Below are 24,229 nucleotides of genomic sequence, written 5' to 3' on the forward strand. Positions count from 1 at the left end.
ATCAAACTTAAGTGCAAGTGTCCAGCCAGGTCTTTGATGAGTATCTCAATACATTAAATAGAATAACCAACATCTTAATTGTCAGCAGAAAGACAGAAAGGGAGGAGGCTGTTACCCTGTCAAAATAAATGGTCTTTCTTCACTCTATACAGAATCTTTTCACATTCATTAAAGGACACAGAGGCTTTTTATTTATTTATTTAGCAATTTTCCCTCATTTTAGAGACAGAAAGGGATCCCTTCAAGATTTAAAATAATGACTTTTGTTGCGGTCAAAATACAACTCTTAACCCTTTGCGCTTTACAGTAGTATGTCTTTCAGAGCAAATAGCCAAATACTACAGAATCCTGCTTGCCAATCTCTGTTTAAAAACAGAACACCTACATAGGTGTCTGAACCAATCATCTTCAAAGCTTTTCTAATCATGATCAGGTTTCTGAGCTCTAACACTGGGAGACATCATTCCTACTTGAAGGCTAATTCAGAGGGTTAACAAACCACTTAAACCTGACAGTTTCTCTCAAAGTAAGCTATTTCAAAAATCCCTCACAGTTACAAAGCCTTGCTGTCTACAAGTGTTTCCTATTTTCCTCCAAGTCTCCCTCCAAAGTAAAAAGTACCCAAGCCTGTGTGCGTACACAGTGGAATGCACAAGGAAATAGAGAGTCTATATGGCATTGTTTATAGTTGGCCTTCTCTTGTTAGTGTCAATGAGATCCTTTGGTCTGACATCCTATAGCAGGCTGTCACTTCTGGAGTAACTATCTGGTGGGCTAAGTAGGCCACTTGGGGCAGAAATGGCATAACAAGCAGGGCAACACACATGAGCAACTATAAGATGAGATATAGGACAGGTGGGTGGCAACATTTACTCGGATGAGGTCAAAAGGCCTTGGTACAACATGGAAGGGGGAAGCCAAAGAGGAGAAAACAGCTTCAGAACTGAAACACTTTAGCATGGCATTTTTTGTGCCTTGTTTTGTTTGTTTGTTTTGGTTTTATGGAAAGAGAATTAACTTATGTCAGTGCATAATAATGCAGCATTACTGTGTATCTGGACTGTGCTTCTCATAATAGCACACGGTTCTGTAATTTCCAGATGCAATCACTGCAATTGCGCACATAATTATGGCAGTATTAGGGCTTATTTTGCACGCTTCTACGAGTAGGTATGTGAAGTTATGGATATAAAAGCCAAGTCCTTCTGAAGTTAAAGTTTAGAATAATCTTCCCTTAATGGAGCTTAAAGCATTAAGCATCATGACTGCAGCATTAAAACAGTGAAGTTAAAAGAAGACAAGGCTGTTAGGTCATACGGCCCTTCTTTTTGCTTACATAGGGTATTACCCATGAAGCCGAGATCTAGAAGTGCATTAGTCTGTACCTGGCATTACTGAATCTGTTCTTTTGGCTCAAGCTATTCTAACAGCAAGCTGTATGAAATATATTAGTAGCCATACTCACTGAATTAAGTGGTGCAGTTAAGCTAGCAGCTGCAACAAGAAACAGCATCCAGAATAACAAACACATGGGTTATACCCTTGCAAATTAAATGCTATTAGAAAAGCAGTCTTGAGTGTGTATATTTACTAACACTGGGTTATTATTACTTTTAAATATTTTTCTTATTCTAGGATATCCAAAATATGCAGTGATGTTATGTGATTGACTCATTAAAATGATCATTCATGTCTGTTTGATTTTACAGTATTAACATAGATATTAATAGAGATTACCTGGCAGACATGCAATTAATATTAGTTTAATACTTTATTCCTACGGTTTCTCTTCTAAAAAAGGCCTTTCTACTAACAACACCATATTTGTACTTCAGGGTGGCAGAAACAGAAGAAAGAGATTACTTTCATAATGCGTACATCACTCAACAAGGTACACACAAAATAAGGTCATGTGTTACTTCTTACTCCCAGATAGTTCTTCAGCTGTACCTGAGCTCTAATCCAGTGTTTAATGAACGTATTCCCACCAACGTCAGCCGACACCAAACCAAAATCAGGTTTTTTCCTCTATCTCTTGCCGCCGGGTTTTAATTAGGACTGGTTCTGTAAAGTCTGCAGTATTCTACTACATTCTTCACACTGAAATTGGTGCAGATATGAATCTACGTCTCATTTGAGTCCCTCTGCTTCTCCCTATTTTCTTTTGGCTAGATACTGGCCCTTCAGAAACACCCAACCAACAAGGAATTGTAGGCATAGAGATTTAGCTGAAATTTAGAATATTTGAATCTCTGCCAGAGGTCTACATGACATGCAGTTTGCAACATGTGCTCTCCATAACCCAAAAGTTCTTCTACTTTTTTAAAAAGGTAGCTTTTTTTAAGCATGAGAACTGGAGAAATAACCCCAAAGCAGACAGGATACGGACAGCTCAACAAAACAGGATCATCAATATTAGTGCCAACTGCTGATTCCATCTGCTGGAGTCATGGCCCATGAAGTCAAGTAGAATGAAGAGTGATTATTCAATTAATAACTTGAAGTGGCAACTAGATGTTGATACTCAATTTTTCCCTCAGAACTGTGAAAAGTTGAACTCTTTCAAACTTTAAGCTATCTGAATATAAAAAAATCAAAACTCCCCTCAGTGCAGAAATTTAATATGCATTTATAACTTCTGCAAATGCGTCTATGATCATTAAAAAGTTCATACCCAGTCTTGGCTTCAGCTGGGACAGAGTTGATTTTCTTCATCGTGTCAGGCATGATGCTATGTTTTGGCTTTAGGAGAAAACACACCTATGTAAGTTGTTGCCTAGCAGTGCTATACAGAACCAAAGACATTTCACTTACTCAGCTTCTCATGCTGTCCTGCCAGTGAGGGAAGCTGCAGGGGCACAAGGAACTGAGAGAGTACAGAACTAGCCTATCCAACCGGGCCAAAGGGATATTCCATACCATATGGCATCATATAAAAAACTCAAAAACTGAGGGAAGTTGGCCAAGGGGGCTGTTGCTATTCAGGAACTGGCTGGGCATCAGTGGGTGGTGAGAAATTGTTTTGTGCACCATTTGTTTTGTAAAGTCATACACATATTTTAAATTATCATTACTGTTATTTCACTCTTCCTTTTTTAGTAAGTTGTTTTTCTCTCAATCTATGAGTTCTACCACCTTTTTTTTTTTTTTTCTCAGATTCTCTCCTCCATCCCACTGAGAGATACGAGTGAGCAAAAGGCTGAGTGGTGTTCAGCTGCCTGTTAGGTTAAACCACAACCGTACACAAGGAGGTCAAAACGACAGAACTCCCAACCACTTCTGGATTAGCTATAGTAAATACATTTGTGTTTGGTCACTGTAGGTACTGACTCATGGCTGTCAGTGTGCTGATTCCCAAAATATCTTGAAATCAGAACAGAATAACTAAGTACATGTTGTTGATGTTCATCGTACCCTATAAACAAGCCTGTGAGATCAGCTATGATCTCATCTATCTTACATGCACAAGGAAGAGGGTATGTAGGGAAATATCTTCTTCAAACGATTATTTCCCACAGCAGCTATGCAGCTTCACCTAAATTCATGAAGGATAAAAAAAGATTTATTTATTTATTCTGCAAAAAAGAAAAGAATGGCTATTGAGTGGAAATATACTTCCTTTTAATTGTAATTTTAAATGCTTAAAAAAAAACCCCAATGATGTAATTTGCATAATCTCCATGAAAGCAACAAGAGAAAAAATGCAAAATAATTGACTTATAAAAACATACATGCCATGATTACTGTAAAAAATGAAATTGGAAATGTTAGATGAATACTGAAAATTCAACTTCGGCAAATGTTTGTTGTATAAGGACAGTCTTCATTTTCCTTCTTTTATGTATATATGTACAACTATATTAATCACACTAATTGTATTAAAATCTCTGAAAGTTCCTATCCAGTAATCTTGACACCAAAAAGTAATTACAATTATATGTAATAAAACCAACAGTCCAGAAAGTCATAAAAGAATGTGTTAATCCATCACAGTAACACATAACTATCTGTGTATATCCATGTTTGCACATTTATGCATATCCGCTGTTATTAAAGAATTTATAATTTCTAAGCTAATTAACTTGTTGCATAAATCATCATAATCCATTTGTCTTCAAGACAATCTTGCCAGTTTAAGCGGCCAACACAGTGCTTCAAGAGCTTTTACCTCTGTTTTCTGGCTGGCATATCTCTGCCTTTTTCCAAGTGGCTCTCCTTCCTGATCTCATATCCTTTCCCAAAGCAAATAACTGGAAATTCCAACACATCATATTCACTGGGCTATGATGGGATCAGGGTCACAGAGACCTATGAGGTAGTACACATCCATGCACTGTCACAGATGGTACCCCGCTTGATTTACTACTCTTAAACATGGGAGAATCAGTAACAAACATGGCCAGAGACGAAAAGTCAGGCTTTGAGAAACATCAGGTGACTGATTCCAGGGGAAGGCTGGGAAGAAAAGGAGCAGAGTAAGGACCTTTCTGCTCACTAGACGGAATGGCCCGAGAAGATGGCACAAAGAAGGATTTCCAGGAATTGATGAGTCAGGAACAACCCAACTTGTGCTGAAAGATGGGATGTCAGCAGAAGGCTCACTTGCATAAGAATCATTTGGACAGCGCTCTCAGGTTTGAAGTTTGAGTGGTTCTGTGTGGAGCCAGGAGTTGGACTGAGTAATCTTTGGTGGGTTCTTTCCCACCCGGCATGTTCTAAGATCTAGGTCAAGGAATTACAACACAAAGTCATCGTGAGTGACATGCAACAAAAGGAGTGTAGAAAAGTAGCCAGGGATGGAATCAGGAAGGCTGAATTTGCATACCAGTAGCAGTTAAAACTAGGTAGGAACATAGGGAATAACATGAAGGGATCTGACAAACACGTCACGAGCAAAAGCTAGCTCAAAGTATTTCTCAGCCAGTGAATGGAAGAGGCAACCTAGTAATAGACAAAATGAAAGTTAGAGGTGCTCATCTTATGAGCAAAGCCCGTTCCGAGGTCCCGTACATACAAGTGGAGTTTAAGAAGAATAGGAGCAGCAGAAAGGCAGTAGGCTAACAATAGCTTCGAGGAACTAGGAGTGCTAATTAGGTGAAATGCGATACACTGGAATGTGCTGGAAGAGCTGGTCGATGTGATTTTAGCACTGCATTTTTATCATCTATTAAGAAAAAAAGTCCCTGACTGCTGGTAAAAGGCTAGCACTACAAGAGAGACATGGAAAAGGATGAAGGGAAATATAGGCAGTCATTCTGACTTCAGTCCATGGAAAAAACACGTAGCACGTCCTGTTGGAACAGGGGGAGAACAGTGTATACAATACACTTTCGTACAGCTTTTTGTACTACATACTGCAGCATTCTGAGATGCTAAAAAGCGTTGGCTGAACAACTGCACCATTAGATGAGCTGAAAATTGGATGATGTGTAACTGGCAAGTGGTAGCAAGATGAGTACTCCAATAGTCAATTAGTGGACTCCATGGAAATGAATTCTTTGAAATATCGTCCAATCACATTCCCTTTATTCCAGAGTTTGCTGGAGAGTTTTGCCACTGTTGTCATTGCAAACAAATCACAGCTACTAATCACAATTGCAAACGACTCAAGAATTGCTGTATCCACACCTTTTTACGAACAGACTGTAGAATTCTAATTATTTCCCATTCATGTTCAAACAAAATACTAACAAAAAAAGCTCACAAAAGATGATACTAAAAAGTTAGTTTCAGCCATTCTTAATAAACATTATATATTATCAGGAATCATTTTCCCTATGTTGTTAAAAACTAAAGATGATTATTGCAACATTAGCAACAAATGATTGGCACTGCATATCACAACCAACACTATTTGTTTTAAGAACCCTTCCAGTTTGTTTCATCCTTCTCAAAATTAAACGTTTTAGCATAAAATATCATGTACTCACCTGTCTCTTCACTTATTTCAGTCTCTTCATTGTCATCTGTTAAAAAAAAAATAAAAATAAAAATCAGGAAACATCCAAAATAAAGTATTCCATTATTCAAACTGTACCTATCTTAGCTTCCCTTCTCCCATTTAACATTTTGTAGGGAGACCTGGAGGTAGATGGAAAAAAAAAAAAAAAAAAAAAAAGCTTTTGATGCTATGAAGAAAGTTCCTTTTTCAAAAAGTTACATTTTGGTAACGAAGCAGTTTCATACCATGAGACCTTTTTGGGGAAGAGCAGTGGGAGTGAATAAAAAAGATTTGCCTTAGTTAATATCTAAGTAAAACAACATTCCAGAGCCTTAATAATCTAATGGACAGTCCAGTGACTGCAGAGGTTTCTCAACTAAGCTCCTTAGTCTGTGGACTGTATTTATACCCTCTGAAACTGATTTGGGCAAGTGCAAATTCTGCAAGCCTACAATTTCTGCCTAAAGCATAGCATCTTTCAAAGGTCTGCATGTACGTGTTATTACGCCATTTGAACCCCAAGGAGTTCTGCAGTACTATGATCAATGGCAATGGAAATTAGCAGTATTATTTAGGTCCTAATTTACAGAATTGGATCTTTACACCACAAGCTCCACTGAGATTCAAATACTGTAACGCATGCCATGAGGACTGAAGACCTGCTTTCATCAAAATTTGGAGCTTGAAACATTTTAAGTACAGAACAATTAGTAAATAACAGAGGCCTGCACTGGCAGTTCTGCTTAAATCAAAACATAAAAAATAAAATAAAATCATGAGCATGAAACTTTTCATGGGGGCTTGTAAATCTACGCTAGATGGATCTATATCCATCCCTCACCGCCTTCCATTGCAGTCACACCTGCTCTGCATGCACGGCAGGACTTCCAGAAGACACTAAAGGACAACAAGTTGCATTTTTCTTGAGCACACTTCGAACTGGCACAAAGGACTGGGACTGAACAAAGTCACCACATACTTTACCTCCTTCCTCCTGACTCTAAAAACAATTGCTTTGGAGTTCGAAAAGGCACACTGACCCCTATCTGTACACAGAAACTGTAAGGAGCTCTGACAAGTAGTCTTTGCGATCAAGAAGAGAGAAGCTTTGTTGAAGGAAGCCAATGGGAATCCTGCCATTCACTCGAATAGAGCCAGGATTCTGAAACAGTCCTGACGTTTTTCAACAAACCACTCAGAAAGCATTTAGTTAATACAAAGCTTATTCATTAATCCATTTCCAATAACATATTCTTCCCATGGAAATGTTTATAATGAAGCCAGCAGGATAAAATTTCAAATTAATCTAAGACACGACACTAAATCAGTGTAATATAACATCCCAACACACATATATCACCCGTTCTTCTGTTGAAGGTCTGAATTATAGTTCTCTAAGTGACTTGGAATATGAAATTCCCAGAGCAACAGAAATAGATTCTAAGTTGGTGATAATGGACACAGACAAGAAATTTGGCGTTATTAAGTAGTAATCATTATGCAATATAATTATGAAGAGTCAAAGACTGATTTTGTGAACTAATTGTGAACTAAGTGCTGGTTTTTGGGTGTTTTTTTTCTTTTTTTCTCTCTGGGAAAAGGAACCTAAATCTTGCTGAAATGCAATGCAGTCTTTACATCACTTCCAAAAATGGGAGGTGTCGCAACACGGGCAGGAGCCCATGACCTCCAGGTCATTGTGGTGCCTTTGAAAATTCTACTCCAACCTGTATCTGAATCTGAGTTTCCTTTTGGCACACAGCACTCCCCAGTCACTTCATGTGTCTATAATTCTTATTCTTACAATACTAATGCATCTGGTGGAAGTGCTTCTCTGTCATATATAAAGCGATCTCTTTCACTGACCTTGGTGTGGCTAGCTAAAGTGATAAACACCACATTTAGCTGTCAGAACTCTATGCCAAAACCAATTATTTTGGGTGAAAAACATTATTTTAGGAAGCTTAATCCAAAAATCTTTTGCTTTTCTCCCAATAGTATGTTATTACAGGCAGTTACTGGGTTTTAAAGAAATGAAAGCACATAAAAGTTTTTTGGTTTTGTTTTGTTGTTTTTTTTTTTTTAATACCAGAGCTATTATAAATATGAACATAGGACCAAATGAGTGCCAAGATTGCTATAAATTAGATCTGTAATATTAAGGTTTATTTTCCTTGCTCCCTATGCATATTTTTACCCCTTGTAGAATAAGCTTTCTAGGGTGATGCATATATTAAACCAAAGCAAACCAGTCTATCAGTCCCAAACAAAATTGAGTAAAATCACAGAAGAGCCCAAGAGTCAGTCTCTGATGCCAGTAATCATTGCCTGGAAGAAACGTGGCCAAGTTTCTTGCCCAAGCTCACATTTGAAAGCCCAGATGTGAGCTTGCTGCAACTCTTACTCTTAAAAGAGTTAACTGAATAGGAAAACATGCTGCAGTGTGTGCACAGATTCATCAGGGTTCGAAAAGACCTCTAAGATTCTTCAGTCCAACTGTCCACCTGTCACCAATATTTCCCACTAAACCACATCCCTCACTACAACATCTAAACATTTATTGTACATCTGTAGGGACAAGTGAGTTCCCCATCTCCATGGGCAGTCCATTCCAGCACACGACCACTCTGGGGGAAAATTATTTCCTAACATCCAAACTGAATTTCTCCTGGAGAAACTCAAGGCCACTTCCTCTCATCTTACTTCTAGTTGCATAGGATAAAGATGCCAACCCTCACCTCCCTCACTTCCCTTCAGGCCATTGTAGAGAACAATGAGGTCTCTCCTCAGCTTCCTCTTCTCCAGACTGACCACCCCCAGTTCCCTCAGCTGCTCCCCATCACACTTGTGCTCCAGACCCCTCACAGCTCTGCTGCCCTATTCTGAACACGCTCCAGGCCCTCAGTGCCTTTCTTGCAGTGAGGGGCCCAAAACTGAACACAGTACTCAAGGTGCAGCCTCACAAGTGCTGACTACAGGAGGATGATCACTTTCTTGCTCATGCTGGTAACTATTTCTGATACAAGCCAGGATGCCACTGGCCTTCTGAGCATCAATCAATACTCCCAGATCTATTTCCTCTACACAGTCTTCCAGCCACTCTGCCTCACATATTGCCTGGGATTGTTGCACTTGGTCTTGCATGCATGTGGTCGTTCTTGGTTACTCTTATGTTTGGCAGAGCACAGCAGTGGCCTTTCACATGCATTTGCCAATTAAAACCCTATATTTTGGGGAACTCTACCAAGAAGATTTTTCTGGGAAAAAAAAAAAAAGACAAATCTTTCAAGATCTCTTCCTGAAGCAAGAGGAAAACTGGCACTGACTCTCTGCATGAGTCAACCCATCACCAAGAAAACTCAAATCAGTATTTAGAAGGCTTGGGAGACAAGGAAGACATCTAATCCAAAACATTTCATACATTTGAAGGCACAAAGTTTTCCAGCTACTAGTTCAGCTATGGTTCATACAATCAAGGTATTAGGTAGGTGATATATGGGAGAACAGTTTCCAGTCAGTTAAAATAATTTACAATTCAGAATCAACCTGTGATGGAAACTGGCCCTCTAACTCTCACATTACATGGGTTAACTATATCTCAAAAGATCAGAGAGCTTTGCATTTGAGTGCAATTTGCTTGGTACGTATACATTTGTATAAATTACAGGCTTCGTGGTATATTCATGTATCAAGAGATGTCAGTTACCTCTTCATTCCCCTCTCCCTTGTTACCTGCTGAACTTGGTGAGACAGAATGATTGCACCGTACCAGCTCCTACTGGCACAGGAGAAAGAGATGCCGCCTTCTGTCATAGACGTATTTTTCCTTTGCCTTGCTGGTCAGGTTCCTTCTCTGTCTCACTAGACACTGCATACAAGCAAGTGCAAGCCAGATGGCTAAAATCATCAATCTGTGTTTAGATTTATGTTAGGAACAAAGAGGTGAAAGGCTCTAAATACCACTGCTAATCCCCAAAGCCATTAAACTACTTCTTCCTTGTTGCTCACGCTTCTATTTGCATTGTTCATCACGTTTGCATGGGGAGAGTCAACGCTATGCAAACACCTTTAATTTCTAACTATGCATGCCTCATGGAGCTCTTACAGTAGAGCCAGCTCCAAGCTGCTTGAGGCAGCTGTTTAATCTGTACTCAGGGCCTGCATTTCAGGCTCCCGGTGCTCCCCAGCAGTGCTGCATGCTGATGGCTTCTTCCTGACTTCTCCCTTTCCTCACTCTTCATCTCATCCTTTAGCATTTGTTCATCTTATCAGCACTTTCTGCTGTTCCCTGATCTCAGTCCTTACCCACGTGTCTCAGCTGTCTCTGTCATGCAAGTGTGGCTGCACAGGCTGAAGACAACTGTGAAAAGGGCTGGGAGAGCACAATGGGACCAGACCTCTACCTTCTGTAGCCTGCATAAATGCACCATGGCAAGCAGAGCAATGGGATGGGCACAGCAATACAAGAGGCTGAAGGAACAAAATGGAGATTTTAATGCTCATGCCTCAAAAAAAAAAAAAAAAAACAAACCTATAAAAAAATGCATGAAACCTTTCAGCAGTGAGAGCTGCAGCTATCCCATTGAGATTTTTTGTCGTGCAAAAGCAGGGTTCCAGCCTTCAAGCATTTGCCTAGCAGGGACTTGATGATCTGACCGTACAGCTCCCGCTAGAAGAACAGAGGATGTGCTGCACTAAGGCTTCAAGACAATGGATCCCATTTTAGGGCAGTGTCTGCTTACTCAAATGAAAAGCTTCTTCTGTCAAATCTTGCAGTGGGTGGCAGCATGAACCAGGCTACCAGCCCTCTGCAAACTGCCTAAACCATGATAATATTGGATTTCCTGCAGTGGAAAAGACCGAGTACTCACTGTCCCTATTCCTCTTTACCACATTTGTTTTTCTGAAACTTTGTTCCAAAGCTTCACCCACCTATCTGCACAATTATATTAACAGCTTGACAAGCTTTCTAATGCTGTATCTATTATCTATTTTAAGTGGGGAAAAAAAAAATCACTTCTTTTGGATAGCATAGGACCACTGCTGCTACCTGACAGGAGCTTCATAATAGCGCACAGACTCCATCTCAGAAAAGAAGATTGGTAGTGTAGTAAGGCACACAAGAACACCCCAGGGCTTGACAAAGCCTGTATGTACACAGAGGGCTCACAGTAATGTAGGAGCTCATGAGCTCTTTTGGCTGCTCTGAGCCATGGAATACTGCTCTCCACAGAGTTGATGCAACCGACTGACCAACAGCACAGAAAAGGGGAATGTTTTCTTTGAGCAAAAGCAGATTTGGAAACCTCTGCCTGATGAGATCAGGCAAGACAAGGCCTGATTCTTATCACATCTACTTGTAAAAAATATTCTCAGAAGAAAAAAAAAAAACCTCAACAAAAGCAGCACATCCTTCTGCTTTGGAAGGAGAAGTGGAGCTTCTGAGCATTTGTACCCTGTAATCCTCCTTGCAGAACAATAGGTACTATATAAACTCCCAGCTGACGCTAAGCAAGTTTGATGAAATTTTGTTTACTCTGTTGTGATTATGCAGAACTTCCCATTGACACACCGCACATCCCAGCCTTACTGCAGCATCGGTGCGGTTTTTCCTCCCATGTTGCTTGGTTACACCAGTCCCACAACACCAGAGCCTCACTGCATGTAAAATGCTTGTAGCTTTTGAAGCCATATCAAATAGAAATCCATAGTACCAGCCTCTTAAGAAGTTACACTTTTTTTGTTGTTGTTTTTTTACCACAAAGATGTCTTTTATGCATCATATCACTCAATCTGCAGTAAAATGCATATACCCATATGAGCCTCAGGTGCCTACAAAGGCAACACAGCGGCTGCTGTTCCCACTGTGGGTGAACTGGACAGCAGAGCTGCAGCGCAGGAAGTAGAGCTCACAGCCAGGATCAGATTTGAATTTCTATTTCCCAGATGCTTCTACCTTACACTCTTTGCAAAAACACTCATCTGTTTTTCAAAAAAGAACCTATTTCTAAACTTCCTTATTTCTTCGATGCCTTAAAATACTGAAAACAACTGAGTTTTGTTTACCAGAATGTTCAAGTGGATTTCTCACCCATAAATACGCTAGTGTAGCATTCACACACAAAATGTTATGTTTTAGAAATGTGTCACCACATGCAAATACAAGCTTCTAACAAAATCTCATCAGTAACCTAAGACAGAGGCAATCAAATGAGACAAACACAAATTTAACGGCATCCTTTGCAATTAGAAGCACTCAAGCACATGAAATGACTCAGCATCAGTGTCCGGAGAAGATGGCATATTTTCGAGCATGACGTGAAATGCATTTGCACTGTTTTACATGGAATCTAAAAGACTATGCAAGGCAGCAGGAAGAAAAGGTGCCTGTTCAAAAATTACATATCCGGAAGATATTACACAGGAACGGCTTATGCTTGTTCACCTCCTTCTGCCAGGCATCCATGTGCAAAGGACTGAATAGAACAGCAAAAATTTCCCTCCCACTACCAGCTTCTTCCTGAGCATATCACTTATAGGTTATGGTGACTAACAGCCACTGCTGTACTAGTCCTATGCTGGTTGAGCTAATCTCCTTTTCAACTACATTTAATTCCTGCAGGGTCTGCAGCACCTCACAACAAGTGTTCCTACTCCCTAGCTATGTGTTGGGTAGAAAATTACCTTTAAAAAAATAAATAAATAAATAAAAAATTCTGATTCATCATTTCCTGGAATATTTCCTGGCATTTCTTGTGTTGCAAGAGACAAAACAGTGCTCCGGACTCACCTTATAATTACCACCACTCATCATCTTCCCTATCCTCTCCCGCACTGCTAAGACATGCAGCAACCCTGCAAAACCCCTGTGCCTCGAAGGGCACCTTCATCACCTGCCATTTCACTGTTTCAATGCAATCCTTATCCACCAGGAGCTGAAGAGCTCAGGGATTTGGAATGCAAAAGAGCCATTTTCCCCTATCTTCTGGTGCAACTGTAGGCTCTATCATCAGTCTCGCTATACAAGGAAAGGCAAACATTCAGAAAACACTATCAGAGCAAAAAAAGTAAAAAAAAAAAAAAAAAAAAAAAAAGAACTTCACCTCCTGAAAGAGCACTGAAATACATTACAGACCCACTGTCTGTCCATACCCTGATGCAAGCAGTGCTGTTGCTGCTAACAAGAATGAGGCAAGCAGACAACTTTCTTTCTACAGCTCACATGCAGCAGAATACCACAAACTTGTGTCTAACAGTGTACAATCAGAGGATTTAAGCCCCATGCCTGAGGTGACCAATACTTGCGATACAACTAAACACTAGAGCAATACAACTAAACACTAAACTCTGCCAGCAGACTGCCAGGAAATAATTCAGAAGAGGTCACACCAGGAAGCTTTGTTATGATTCAGACCGAAGCAGAACTCCCCACTACCATTTCTAAGGCACTGGTGACCTACTGACGTGTCAGAAGGAGCTGGGACCCTTCTCCTGGTCTCCGTCTCCAAAGTTGCCCCTGAGCGGCTTCCTGTTCACCCTCCTGCCCCTACAGACCATCTAAAGGGCAGAGATACTGGCAGAAAGGGCAAAGGAAGCAACCTCAACATGCAGTTGGACTGGCATAGTCACTGCCACGGCAAATTAAGACAAAAAGCAATAGAAAAAATTAGTTTCACAGTTCTGTGAACACCTTCAGATTTTACTTGGCTTGATTTTATGAGGTAAGTTGTTTCAGACACATCTTGAAATGGATGGGTATTCAAAGCCTTATGGCTATATGAAGCTTTTGGATTGAGAACAATTTTTATAGCGAGCTATTTATGTTGGAGTGCACTCGATCAGAATCCGCAGGTGCTCTAAGAGAGAAATAGAGCAAAGCCATCATCCTATTGTGGTGTGCAGGCTCCTCCAGCTCCCCCAGACAGCTGTGCTTCCTTAGGAGCCTGTGTTACTGAGGGAAAGGCAACCACCACTGGAAACAGCAAGCCTGTGCCTCCTCCCAGCAGTTCAGACTCAAGTCCTCCAGGGAGGGGTCCTGTACAAGACATTGGAGGATGACATCCCTCAATACAAAGCTCAAAGGGGTTCAGAGGGGGGGGGGGGCGGGATTTCAAACCTTTGCCACTGCGTCAGCACTTCCTATCCATGCGAAATCCTCTTCGGTCTGTCACAGCTCTGTCAAGACCACAATTCCTTCTCACTCACTGAAAAAGCTTCACTCATCTCTATCCAAACACGGGACTCCCCCCAGATTTCCGTGCCGGTGGAGCACTGAATGCCCCATCTCCAGCCCCTCTGGTTCAAACCAGTGAAGAGGCACAGTGTTTACGTGCTGGGAATGTAGTGACCCGAAAGCTCTGCCAAGAAACTAGGAAAGCAGCTGAGCCCAGCAGCACACTCAGGATGCCCTCGACAGGCAGGTGAAGACCAAAGGCCTGCAGGCTCCTTCAGCCGAGCCTCCCAGTAGCCCCAAAGTCCTGGTGGCCTGAACCAGACATGAGCCATAGCTGGGTGACTTAACATGCAAGCCCCTACCCAGACCAGACCTCAAATAAAGGGTATCAGGGACTTCCAGTAAGCCAGCTGGCACCTATCCATGCAGTAAAATAAAGCCTATGAAAAATATTTTGTGGAATACATTCAGGTGACAAATTAACACAATGAATCTGCTCGTGAACATTGCAAATGCAAACAGAGAGGCAAAATTTATCAAACGAATTACCCATTTGATATAGAATTGCTTACAAAAGGCTAACTTATGATTCCTTTGCTCACGCTGAGGCCTGTCGTAGTCCCAGTGGGTTCTGCCATATTAAGTGCAGAGGGGATGCTCCTCAACACCAGCACAGCAATTACAAACTCTGCTTAACAGTTCAGTCACGTATTAGTGCAGGGATCTGCCTTTTTAATACAAAGCCCTTCATTCAGGCATTTAGACAGTTTCCAATTTGATTCCAAGCCTGGTAGATCTCTTAACAACAAATTTCCTCTGCAATTATAAGATATTTGCACATTGCATCCTCCTAAAGTAATAGGAGGATTAATAGAGAACAGTAGTTCTCATCCGCATTGCTTTGGACAGGGTGGATAGCATTTTGGCATGCAGGGTAAAAGCAGAAAATGCACTAAATGTCATAACCTGGAATAGAAGGGAGAGAAAGCTTTTCAAGAAGCAATTTCTCTCTCTCTCAGCACCAACTGATGTGGCTCACAAAAAAAAAAAAAAAAAAAAGAACAAGCTGTTGGGCTCAGCATCCTTTCAATTAGCTCTGAAAGGACACAGAGTCTAAAAGCTTGCATCTTCCATCTATCAATTGGTCTAATAAAAGTGCAAATCTCTCCTCTCTAGCAATTTTAGCGATGCTTTAGTGAAGTAATTCTGTTACTCTGTTTAAACTAGTAAGAGTAATATCACCTGGAACGGGGCAGCTTCATAGTATGCACCTTTTATGACATTATTTTGTCTAAAGAACATTTTCAGAAAAAAAATGATTTCCCTTTCCAATCCACTGATAACAGGTGGTAGATTCAGAAGTACTACAAACATTGCAATTTAAGACAAACCTTTCATAATATACAATAGTCACCATGAAAAATAAGCATTTGCCAAAGGTCTCCACAGGATTATCTATCTGACATACTAAATAGCTAGCTACACACAGGACACAGGAGAAAAATAAGGTGTCTCTGCCTCCAGCTGGCAAGCGTGTACAAATATGCTTAATTTTACTCACATGAATAGCAACCAAGGAGCACGTGTAACTGTAAGGTAAAAGTTAGCAAGTCTAGCTTTTCAAGGGGAACGTTTTCATACCGTTTCCTGGTAGGTTTTACAAATATATATTTAGCAATAAAAGTAATGCCTGGATTCCAGGCTCTGTGCAGAATTGTGTTAGAATAGACAATGAATTCCAAGAGAAAAAATGATACAAGTATCAGCAGCTTTCCTGGAAAGCTCACACATAATACCAGTAGCAATGAATCCAGTGAGGTAAGAAGTACACATCTGAGCCAGGATTACAGGCAAGGGCATTTTATTTGCCTGAAGGATATGCAGCGAGACATCATCTCAGATTAACCAGAGAGAATGTCAGTATGCAGCTGAAGAGAGGATGTCTGGGCTGTTTCATTCCACCAAGAGAGAGAACACAACTGATCCACAGAAAAACAAATCACCATTTGTCTCACCTCATGTGCTAAAACAGTGACTGATTTTAAGATTTGTCGTCCAACAAAAGTCTTCTATCCTTGCTCTTTTCCTACCAGGACATTCATGAACTTCTCAGCAAAACCTCAGAGATTCCACTCTAAATTTTGGGTGAATCAGGGCACTTTTCCCTCTACGATAATACTTTCCTGGGCCATCATAGGGATGAGATCTGAGTCTGAGTTAAAGCTTACATGGCATTACCCTCAGAGCATGTTGGCTTTGACTCAGGCTCTGTACAGGCTATTGCTTAGTAAGATTGGATCTGAAATGCTGAGGCTGTGACAACTGGTCCGTTACTGAACAGCTATGTTACACTTCTAAGATATGAAATTACTTAGAAGTCTGCTTCTTCCCCTATATATTTAAAGTTTGCAAATGACAAAGCTCTTGGCAGTTGTCTTAATATCAGTACTATTACTCAACTAATTTCTTTGGCATCCCTCTCACAAAATAAGTCTAATGATATGTTCAACTAATGGAACAATTTCCCTGTATCTATATTCCACTTACTCTAATGCACTGAGGTGTAACTCTAGCTTCATTTCATTATCACTTGACTAGCTTAAGTACTTGGATGTCTTTTTGGATTTATTAATGCACTAGGTTTAAAGTAATAACTATTTATGTATATAACTCCATGAATATATTCTTCTTTCTAAGCATTTTTGTCCACATCTATTAACGTAGATATATTTTGTAATGTTTCTGAATGTGAGATGCACATTTAAAAACGTCTCAGTGTTTTTTTCTCCAAGCCTCAAGTAATATCTCAGCATTATTCCTTCCTGTGAATGTTCAGATAGCTTGCTATCAATTTAAATTTAGGGCAAATCTTTCCTTAGAGACTTCTGTTTTATTACACTAATAGAATCACTTAAAAACAAACAAACAAAAAATGCCATAGCAGTTTTGGCAGTTCCTTCCAGAGTCTACATACCAGGATTCCATTGCCAAAGGTACAGACAGTTGCTAATTCCTTGACACAGAACCACACCGAATCCCTTGTGGAAGAAGCCGGTCTTGAAGAGAGATGCAATAATCCCCAGGAGGGGAGTCTGTGGAGAACTTGTTGGAGCTTACATTAGGCTTAAATGCAGATACCAATTGACCAGAAAAAAGGAAGAAACAGTACACCTGACAATCCTTTGATGATCACCATTAAGACCTACAGCTAATGTCCTCATCATTCAGCTACAGACAATTTAGGATGGGGCCAACTTCAACCTAACCGCTGTTGTGATGGTACCCAGCAGAAAAGTGCCACTTCAGCAGGGCAAAGGAAGCCTGATGCTGAACATCAATCATTAGGGCACTCTTCTGAGACAGAGGCCCAGATACTGATCTTTTCTGCAGGGATGCTATCGAAGTCATTTCTTTTGTACACATCTTTTCTGCCGCTCTCCTCATAACCTGCACATCTAAGTGACTCCTGTAAGAGCACACCACACATCCGTGGTGTTACAAGAGATTAAAATCAGATCTCCCAAATTGCTGACTACTGACCTAAACACAGGAAATCCTTCACTGACTCAGGGGAAAAAATCTTAGAAGCCAGCTTGGTGCCTTTTAAAGCTCCAAACTTAACAACCAGTAGATGTTCAAGTCCTTCCGGAAGCCTGCACTATTGAAGCAAAACCAGTATTCAGAATCATTAATGGTGAGAAAATTACAGCTGAAAGCCTATGAGAATAGGTCCTAAGGTTTTTTTTAGAAACCTACACCAAATTATGGCTGCTGAGAAGTAAAGCATTTTCTCTCTAGAAAGCTATCTGCATGAGCATCAGATCGTGTGGTCCTTTTTCACAGTCACACGCCTGCCAATTACAGGATGTTACTGCACATTAGAGGTTTCCCATCACCACTGCTTTACTATGGTCATATACAAGTTCTCTGTTTTAGTTTGATTAAAAAAAAACCAAAAACAATAAAAAAAGTTAAAGCTTTTCATGCATGAGAATAGACATGCTTTTAAAATTACAGAACTATGCTAGAACGAATCACCTGCACAATGTAGCATAAGGCAATAAGAAGTCTACACGCTGTGATGTCCAACCCAACAGACCCTCTTTGTTCAACACTTCAACAATGCCCTATTTTGACAACACAAAAAAAGAAGTAGATCTCCCTTTTAACCCTCTTTCCCCCTTTAGTTTTGTCACGCTTCAGCACCTGAAGCATCTCATTCTCTCTGGGGCTTTCAAACCCAAGTGGGCTTTACATTCGTAGTAACAACAGCAGGCTTTCATCTGGAATTTCAAAGACTTCGGTGATGAAGGTGAGCATCAATACTGTAATCCGTTGACAAACTGCCACAATAGTTTACTCTTCCTTAATCCGAAAGGCAGAGACAGAGGCAGCAACAGAAGACAGGGCACTGCTGTCTTGTCCAATGTGTACATTGACCAAAAAAAAGATAAAAATCATACACTATCCAGACTAGATGTGAACGCAGTCTGAACGAATGTTCACTGCACTCCAGCCCAAAATATTACTACACAGACACCATTCTATGCTACCTGAATTATTCAGTATGTCTCTAGGCTTGAGATCACTGCAAACTGGAGATTACAAAGTTGTTAGTTCTAGTGAGATAAGGCAGAAACATCACAATATCCATATTACCAGTAAAAGTAAAAAAAAAGAAGTCAAAGGAAAAAAAAATCACCGTGGCTACTATGACAACATGGCCCTGTAAAATTAATTGAGAATCTCACAACACACCCAAGCTCTGCTTCCCATTACTCACAGGCCCATTCCACCAGGCAGTCAGTCAGTGCAGGGAGCATTTAAGTGACTGCCATTTCAGAAATGGGTGATAAAAGAAAAAGACTAAAATCTGGATCTTATCACATATAGCAGAGAAAACAGAATAAAACGGGAGAGGGTTAGGGTTGATTTAAAAAACCCACTGCTCTAACACGGATTTCTAATGATGTATGATAAAAATAAATCACAGTTATATAAGGAGGGGTGTGAACAAATTTACTATTTACCAGGTTTTCTTGCATTCTAGAAAGTAACCTCCTGTGTGAAGCCTAAGATGAACGGCTAACATTTCCCAAGTGCTCCGGTGAGAGCCATCTTTCTCCAATTCATTCTCGCACAGGGACAGCTCAGGTTTAAAGTTCCCATTCAGACACAGTTGGGCTCTAACCCCTGTGGTACCTTTTAAGATGCAGAGAAACCCTACCAGCACTATTAGTGAAAGAGTAAAGTATACACAGTGTGCATGGAAAAGCCATGTACGGTAGGAGCTACATACATTAGTGCAAATCATCTTCCTCTGCTCAAGAGAAGCAGTGCCACACAGCAGCCTTAAAGAGGAGATACGGATTACAGTAAGGACTGAAGAAACTAATAGTACTGAGCATGGAAAAGCAGGCCTTGATTTTGCAAAAGCAGCATCACAAAACAGTTTTACCGGTTCACAGATTTTAAACGCCTGTGTTTCTCCGGCATCACAGCCTCTTTGTGCAACTGATCTCTAAAGAAAGTTCACATTTTAATACTTGGCTTAGGCAGTGAAAACAGAAAGGACGCCGACTGTTGCCTTTTCCTGCATCGTTTTTTGCAGTCAGATGGCAGTAAATTCCCATACCTACCTATAGGGAAAATCTCGCCCATTTTCTTCTTGAAAATTTTGTAGTCAACCTCCAAAAAGACGCAGAAGATGATACGATCCACCTGTAAGAAACAAAATTATTCACAGTGAAATGATTGCAACAATAAACATCAGCAATAATAGTCAATATCAACACTGCTTTATGCTTCAGGCAAGCAAGGAAACATCATAGGGACACGTGTTTTGATTTCATTGTGCATCTGTGTTGTAATTTATACAATAAAATTTGCAATTGTAGTTCAAAACTGTATTCTTTGTTAACTGCCTCCTGTTTATGCAAACCACTCTTGAGCATAGTATAAATTACTTTTGGCATTCTAGATGAGTACCAGGATGCAATGTTTGATGAAAGTGTCACACGGGGGGGTTTCTAATAAGCATAAAAAAGAGTAAACGGGTAAGCAAAGAGCTCCTTTTCCAATCTTTGTTGGACAAACCTATTTGCGAAACCATTTAGTACTTTAAAACGGCTTTAAAAGGTTTCATGTGGTTTTAATTTACATGAAATCACTTACTCTTGCTATAATACAAGCAAAATGCAGCAAAAACAAAAGCTGATTAGATGACAGGTAGCACACAGGGTAAATAAAACGTTTAACACGTCGTCTATTTAGTGAGGCTGAGCGTACCAATGAAACCACAGCCCACAGTGCACGCACCACCAACCCACCAATGGTTCCAAATAAATCAGGATGGCCTTCTGTGTGAAAGGCTTTTCTAAAAGTGACAAAAAAAAGGCAAACAATAAAAACCAAACACAATTCCAAAGCCTTTAGGACTGAAAGACACCCACAGCGGACTCACTCCAGCTGTGCTATTTCTTTGCTTTATCTGTTCGCCTAGCCCAGCACAACTCCTGGAAGGAGCAGTGGAAAAAGAGAAGATCCAGGCAAGGCTGAGCTGCAGGACCCACCCATCCAGTAATCAAGTTCTTCTCTGAAGTGCCACGAGAGCATAACCAGAAAAGGATGAATTTTGAGCAGTAGGGAATTCAGTTCCTTGCCTGCCATTTTGCTGCCCTCGTGATTCCATGGGCAATAAGCCGACGTGCTGTGGCAGAGCTGCTTGTGAGCTGCATGCTACAAAGGCAGCAGCCTCCCTCCAGCAGAGAAACCTGCAGGACGGACGCTCACAAAAAAAGTGCCTTCTTTCCATTAACTTCACTAGAAAAAGCTGCCCTTTTGCTAGAGCTGCTTTTCGAAGCAAATACAGGCCTTGGCTTCAAAGATACCATTATACTTGAGCAGCTCTGACTGCCATTTTAGAGCAGCCTAGTAGAATAAAGAACAGAACAAGAGCAGGCAAGAATCAGTTATTCTGGAAAGTCCTGGTGGTTGGTAACAAGGACATCTCCCAAAGGCAGCTTCAAAAGCTGAAAGTGCAAAACAGACAGGAGATAAGAGAGCAAAGGTGTGGGTTATGTGGGCCCTAGGGAAGAAAGAGGCTGGGGAGCAGGAGAGAAGCAGCAGTAAGACAGAGCTTGGGAGCTCTTGCAGACTTGTGAGCAGGAAAATGTGTTTGTTTGTACGACATTCAGAGAAACAAACCGCCTTGTGAGGCTCTGGTAAACAATCCAGGTTAGAGCTTCACAAAGTGAAGGACTGTGTCATCAGCTGCTCCTCACAACAGATAAAGTAAATAAATAAAATAATAATAGTATTTAAACAAACAAACAAACATTAATGAAGGGCATGGGCCAAAAGGGAGTATTCATTTGCATACACACGTGTTTATAACATAAAGCTTCAGTGGTGTTTTTACAGCCGTATTTCACCTGTTTCCACTTTAATGAAGTTGTGTTTTCAGGATGGGAGCTACCGATAGAGAAAGCTTAAATTGCCTACTTTGTACAACCTGATTTAGGATCGTGCTGGGGCAGTCCTAGATTGCCATCTTCTATCCCCCCGTCTTGAGCAGAGCAGATACTCGAGCATTACAGCGATAGGTGCAACACGTGCACCAGACCAAGCAGCAAGGATGGGAACTTACAAGCCAGAGGAGGAATCATACTCCCATGCAGAGAAGTTCTGAGCCGTCTGGCCCTCTGTACGATCTCACATTCTCTGCTGTAAACACTACAGGCATTTCCCTCATTTTCTATATTTCAGCTTCTCAAGGTGTTCCCTTTACTTGTATTTATTCTGCGCAGTTGACAATGACAAAACTTTTGCAATCAGGAGAATTTCTGCTACTTCTAATATGATTCCTTAATTTAAAGATAGGGAATCTCTCCAGAAATGGCATGCTATTTCACATTTTCTAGCATCCTGACTATACACATCCTGTGTATAAACCTGTTCAATTTCTTCTTGGTGTGAGAAAAAGCGCTTTATTTTTAAGTATGCATAAGATATTGTGATGACAGCCAAAATCCTGTGTTTATCTGATTGAATGGCATGTGTTGGCAGATAGTAAATCTGAAATTAAACCATATTCTATCATCCTGCCAGTCACTGACTATTTTATCTAACATCCCCAGCTAAAATAACTTGGAAATTAGGTACAGAAAGTAACCCTTGTCCTCACTGTTTCCAAACCAGCTACAATAAGCTGCAATAAGGAAAGGTTTAATCCGAGTGGACCCAAAACTCTGTAATCTGCTGGCTCACAAAAGCTCAGCAGGCCTCCCGGGATGCACTCTCACAAAAGGCACTCCTTGCCCAAAGAGGAGAGCTCTCCCATTGCATCTGGGACATGGCAGCAGATGAGCAGTTGGATGCAGCCCCTTCGCAGAGGGCAGGCAGGGACCCCGAGGGACTCTGTGCCCAAGGAGCCCCTGGAGCCTTTTGTAGGTGCCCGGCTCCTCCACAGTTGACCAAGTACCACACAGCTGCAATGCAAGCCTAAAGGAGCTGCAAGCTGAAGCTATTAAGGCTCATCCTTGATTGACAGCTCCTTTTTGGAAGCTGGTGTTAAAATCAACCAGCCCCTGTCAGAGCTTGATCAAATTCTGCTTGCTTCACAGCTATGAATAGTGGGATCAAAGAACCCCAAAATTAAGAGCGCTGTAACAGAGGAAGAAGGGACTTAAATTGCATGAGCTTAGTAGGCAGCTTCACAGCCCAAGGCTGTGAGTACATTGATTTTCTTTTTCAGTTGTTTTTTTTTATCCTTGGGACCTGCTCTCCTTGCCAGGCTGCATTTACTTTTGACTGGGATCCATTCCTGGTGGTTTTGCTAGCAGCACTAAATGGGGATCAGCAAACTACTGGAGCTTCGCATGGCCCAGGCTGCTTCTGCAGCAGAGTGGGCCCTGACTCAGTCATTAATGCCAGCTTTGCATGGATGCATCCAAATCTTATCCACAAAACCCCTCACGCTAAGTATAGAAGCGATGCTGTTCTTGACAGCTCTGTTGACCTTAACACAAAGAAGCTGAGAAAAAATAATGCTTCCCTCTGCTCTTTGTTTAAAGGTTGTTGGTTTTTTTTTTTCTTTTCTTTTTTTTTTTTTTTCTCCTTTATTTTGTTGTGTTCTTTCTGCCCTGAGGGGTTAGAGAGCACTTAGCATCAAGTCAGCTTTACATGTGCTGGTGGGCCATGCCAGTGGTCTCATGCAATCTGGATTGGCTCTCTCTCAGACCACTCATGGTCAGGAAGAGCTGTGCAACCAGCTCAGGGACTTCACTGTCACAGTAGCATGGGCAAAGCTGCCCAGGGGGTCTCAGGAGCCCTGGAGCACAGTTGGGGCTGCATCTCTCTGTGGGAGCCCCACAACTCCTGCACACCACCAATCGGACAGCCCTGCCTGCAGAATGCAAGCAGAGCGACAAGATGGGTGTGCACTGCTTGGAGAAACAGCCACAAGGATGTGGCCCTTCCAAGGCGAGACCAATTCCTCTGCCTTAACTTCTCTATCTGCTTAGGGGACAGCAATACTTAGTTTTGCACTTACACATCACTACCAAGAGGTATTGCCAAGTTTGATCTATAGGACCTGCCAAATAGAGCCATACGCATAGCTGCACGTATGTGCAGGTGCCAAGCCATACATCAGGCACAGATCTTAAGCAGAAAACCAATCAAGAGCTGTTCTACACTACTTCATCTACTAAGTGTTTCCATGTCATTGCCACATCGTGTCCTAATAAAATAACTCTCAATGAATATAAAACCAGCTACATTTCAGCACTTCCAAGTACTCCATGCGTGTCCTCAGTACCAAGGCATTCACCCAGCAGGCACTGATTGCTTTTTATTATACACAGTAATAAGCTGCTGCACCATAGTTTAAGTCTTACCAGAAAATACACAATTGTAAAACAAAACAAAACAACAAAACAGTTGTAATTTGTAAAAAAAAAAAAAAGTTTCCCAAATGAAAATAGCAACAAATAACAAAGAAAACAAAGTAAGAATGAGCCTCTCTTCCTTGTAGCAAATCTCCTTTACAAAATATGCTTATCTGACCCCCCAGAACTCACTGTCATTAGGGCATGGCTAACACCAGAAGCTTG

General features: G+C 41.0%; 1 protein-coding gene across 6 annotated transcripts in view; it reads right to left on the minus strand.

Annotated features, from left to right (window-relative positions):
- The window catches only part of MACROD2 (mono-ADP ribosylhydrolase 2), an 834,860-nt gene that overhangs the window by 71,089 nt on the left and 739,542 nt on the right, over nucleotides 1–24,229 (minus strand). For all 6 annotated transcript variants that reach the window (XM_048935508.1, XM_048935507.1, XM_048935504.1 and 3 more), the window contains 2 exons: nucleotides 19,754–19,835; nucleotides 5,931–5,966 (listed from right to left, as the gene is read on the minus strand). In XM_048935508.1, the coding sequence (XP_048791465.1) occupies nucleotides 5,931–5,966; nucleotides 19,754–19,835 (118 nt within the window). The remainder of the gene's footprint in view (nucleotides 1–5,930; nucleotides 5,967–19,753; nucleotides 19,836–24,229) is intronic.

This window comes from Lagopus muta, chromosome 2 (genome assembly GCF_023343835.1).
Source record: "Lagopus muta isolate bLagMut1 chromosome 2, bLagMut1 primary, whole genome shotgun sequence".
Classification (NCBI taxonomy): domain Eukaryota; kingdom Metazoa; phylum Chordata; class Aves; order Galliformes; family Phasianidae; genus Lagopus; species Lagopus muta.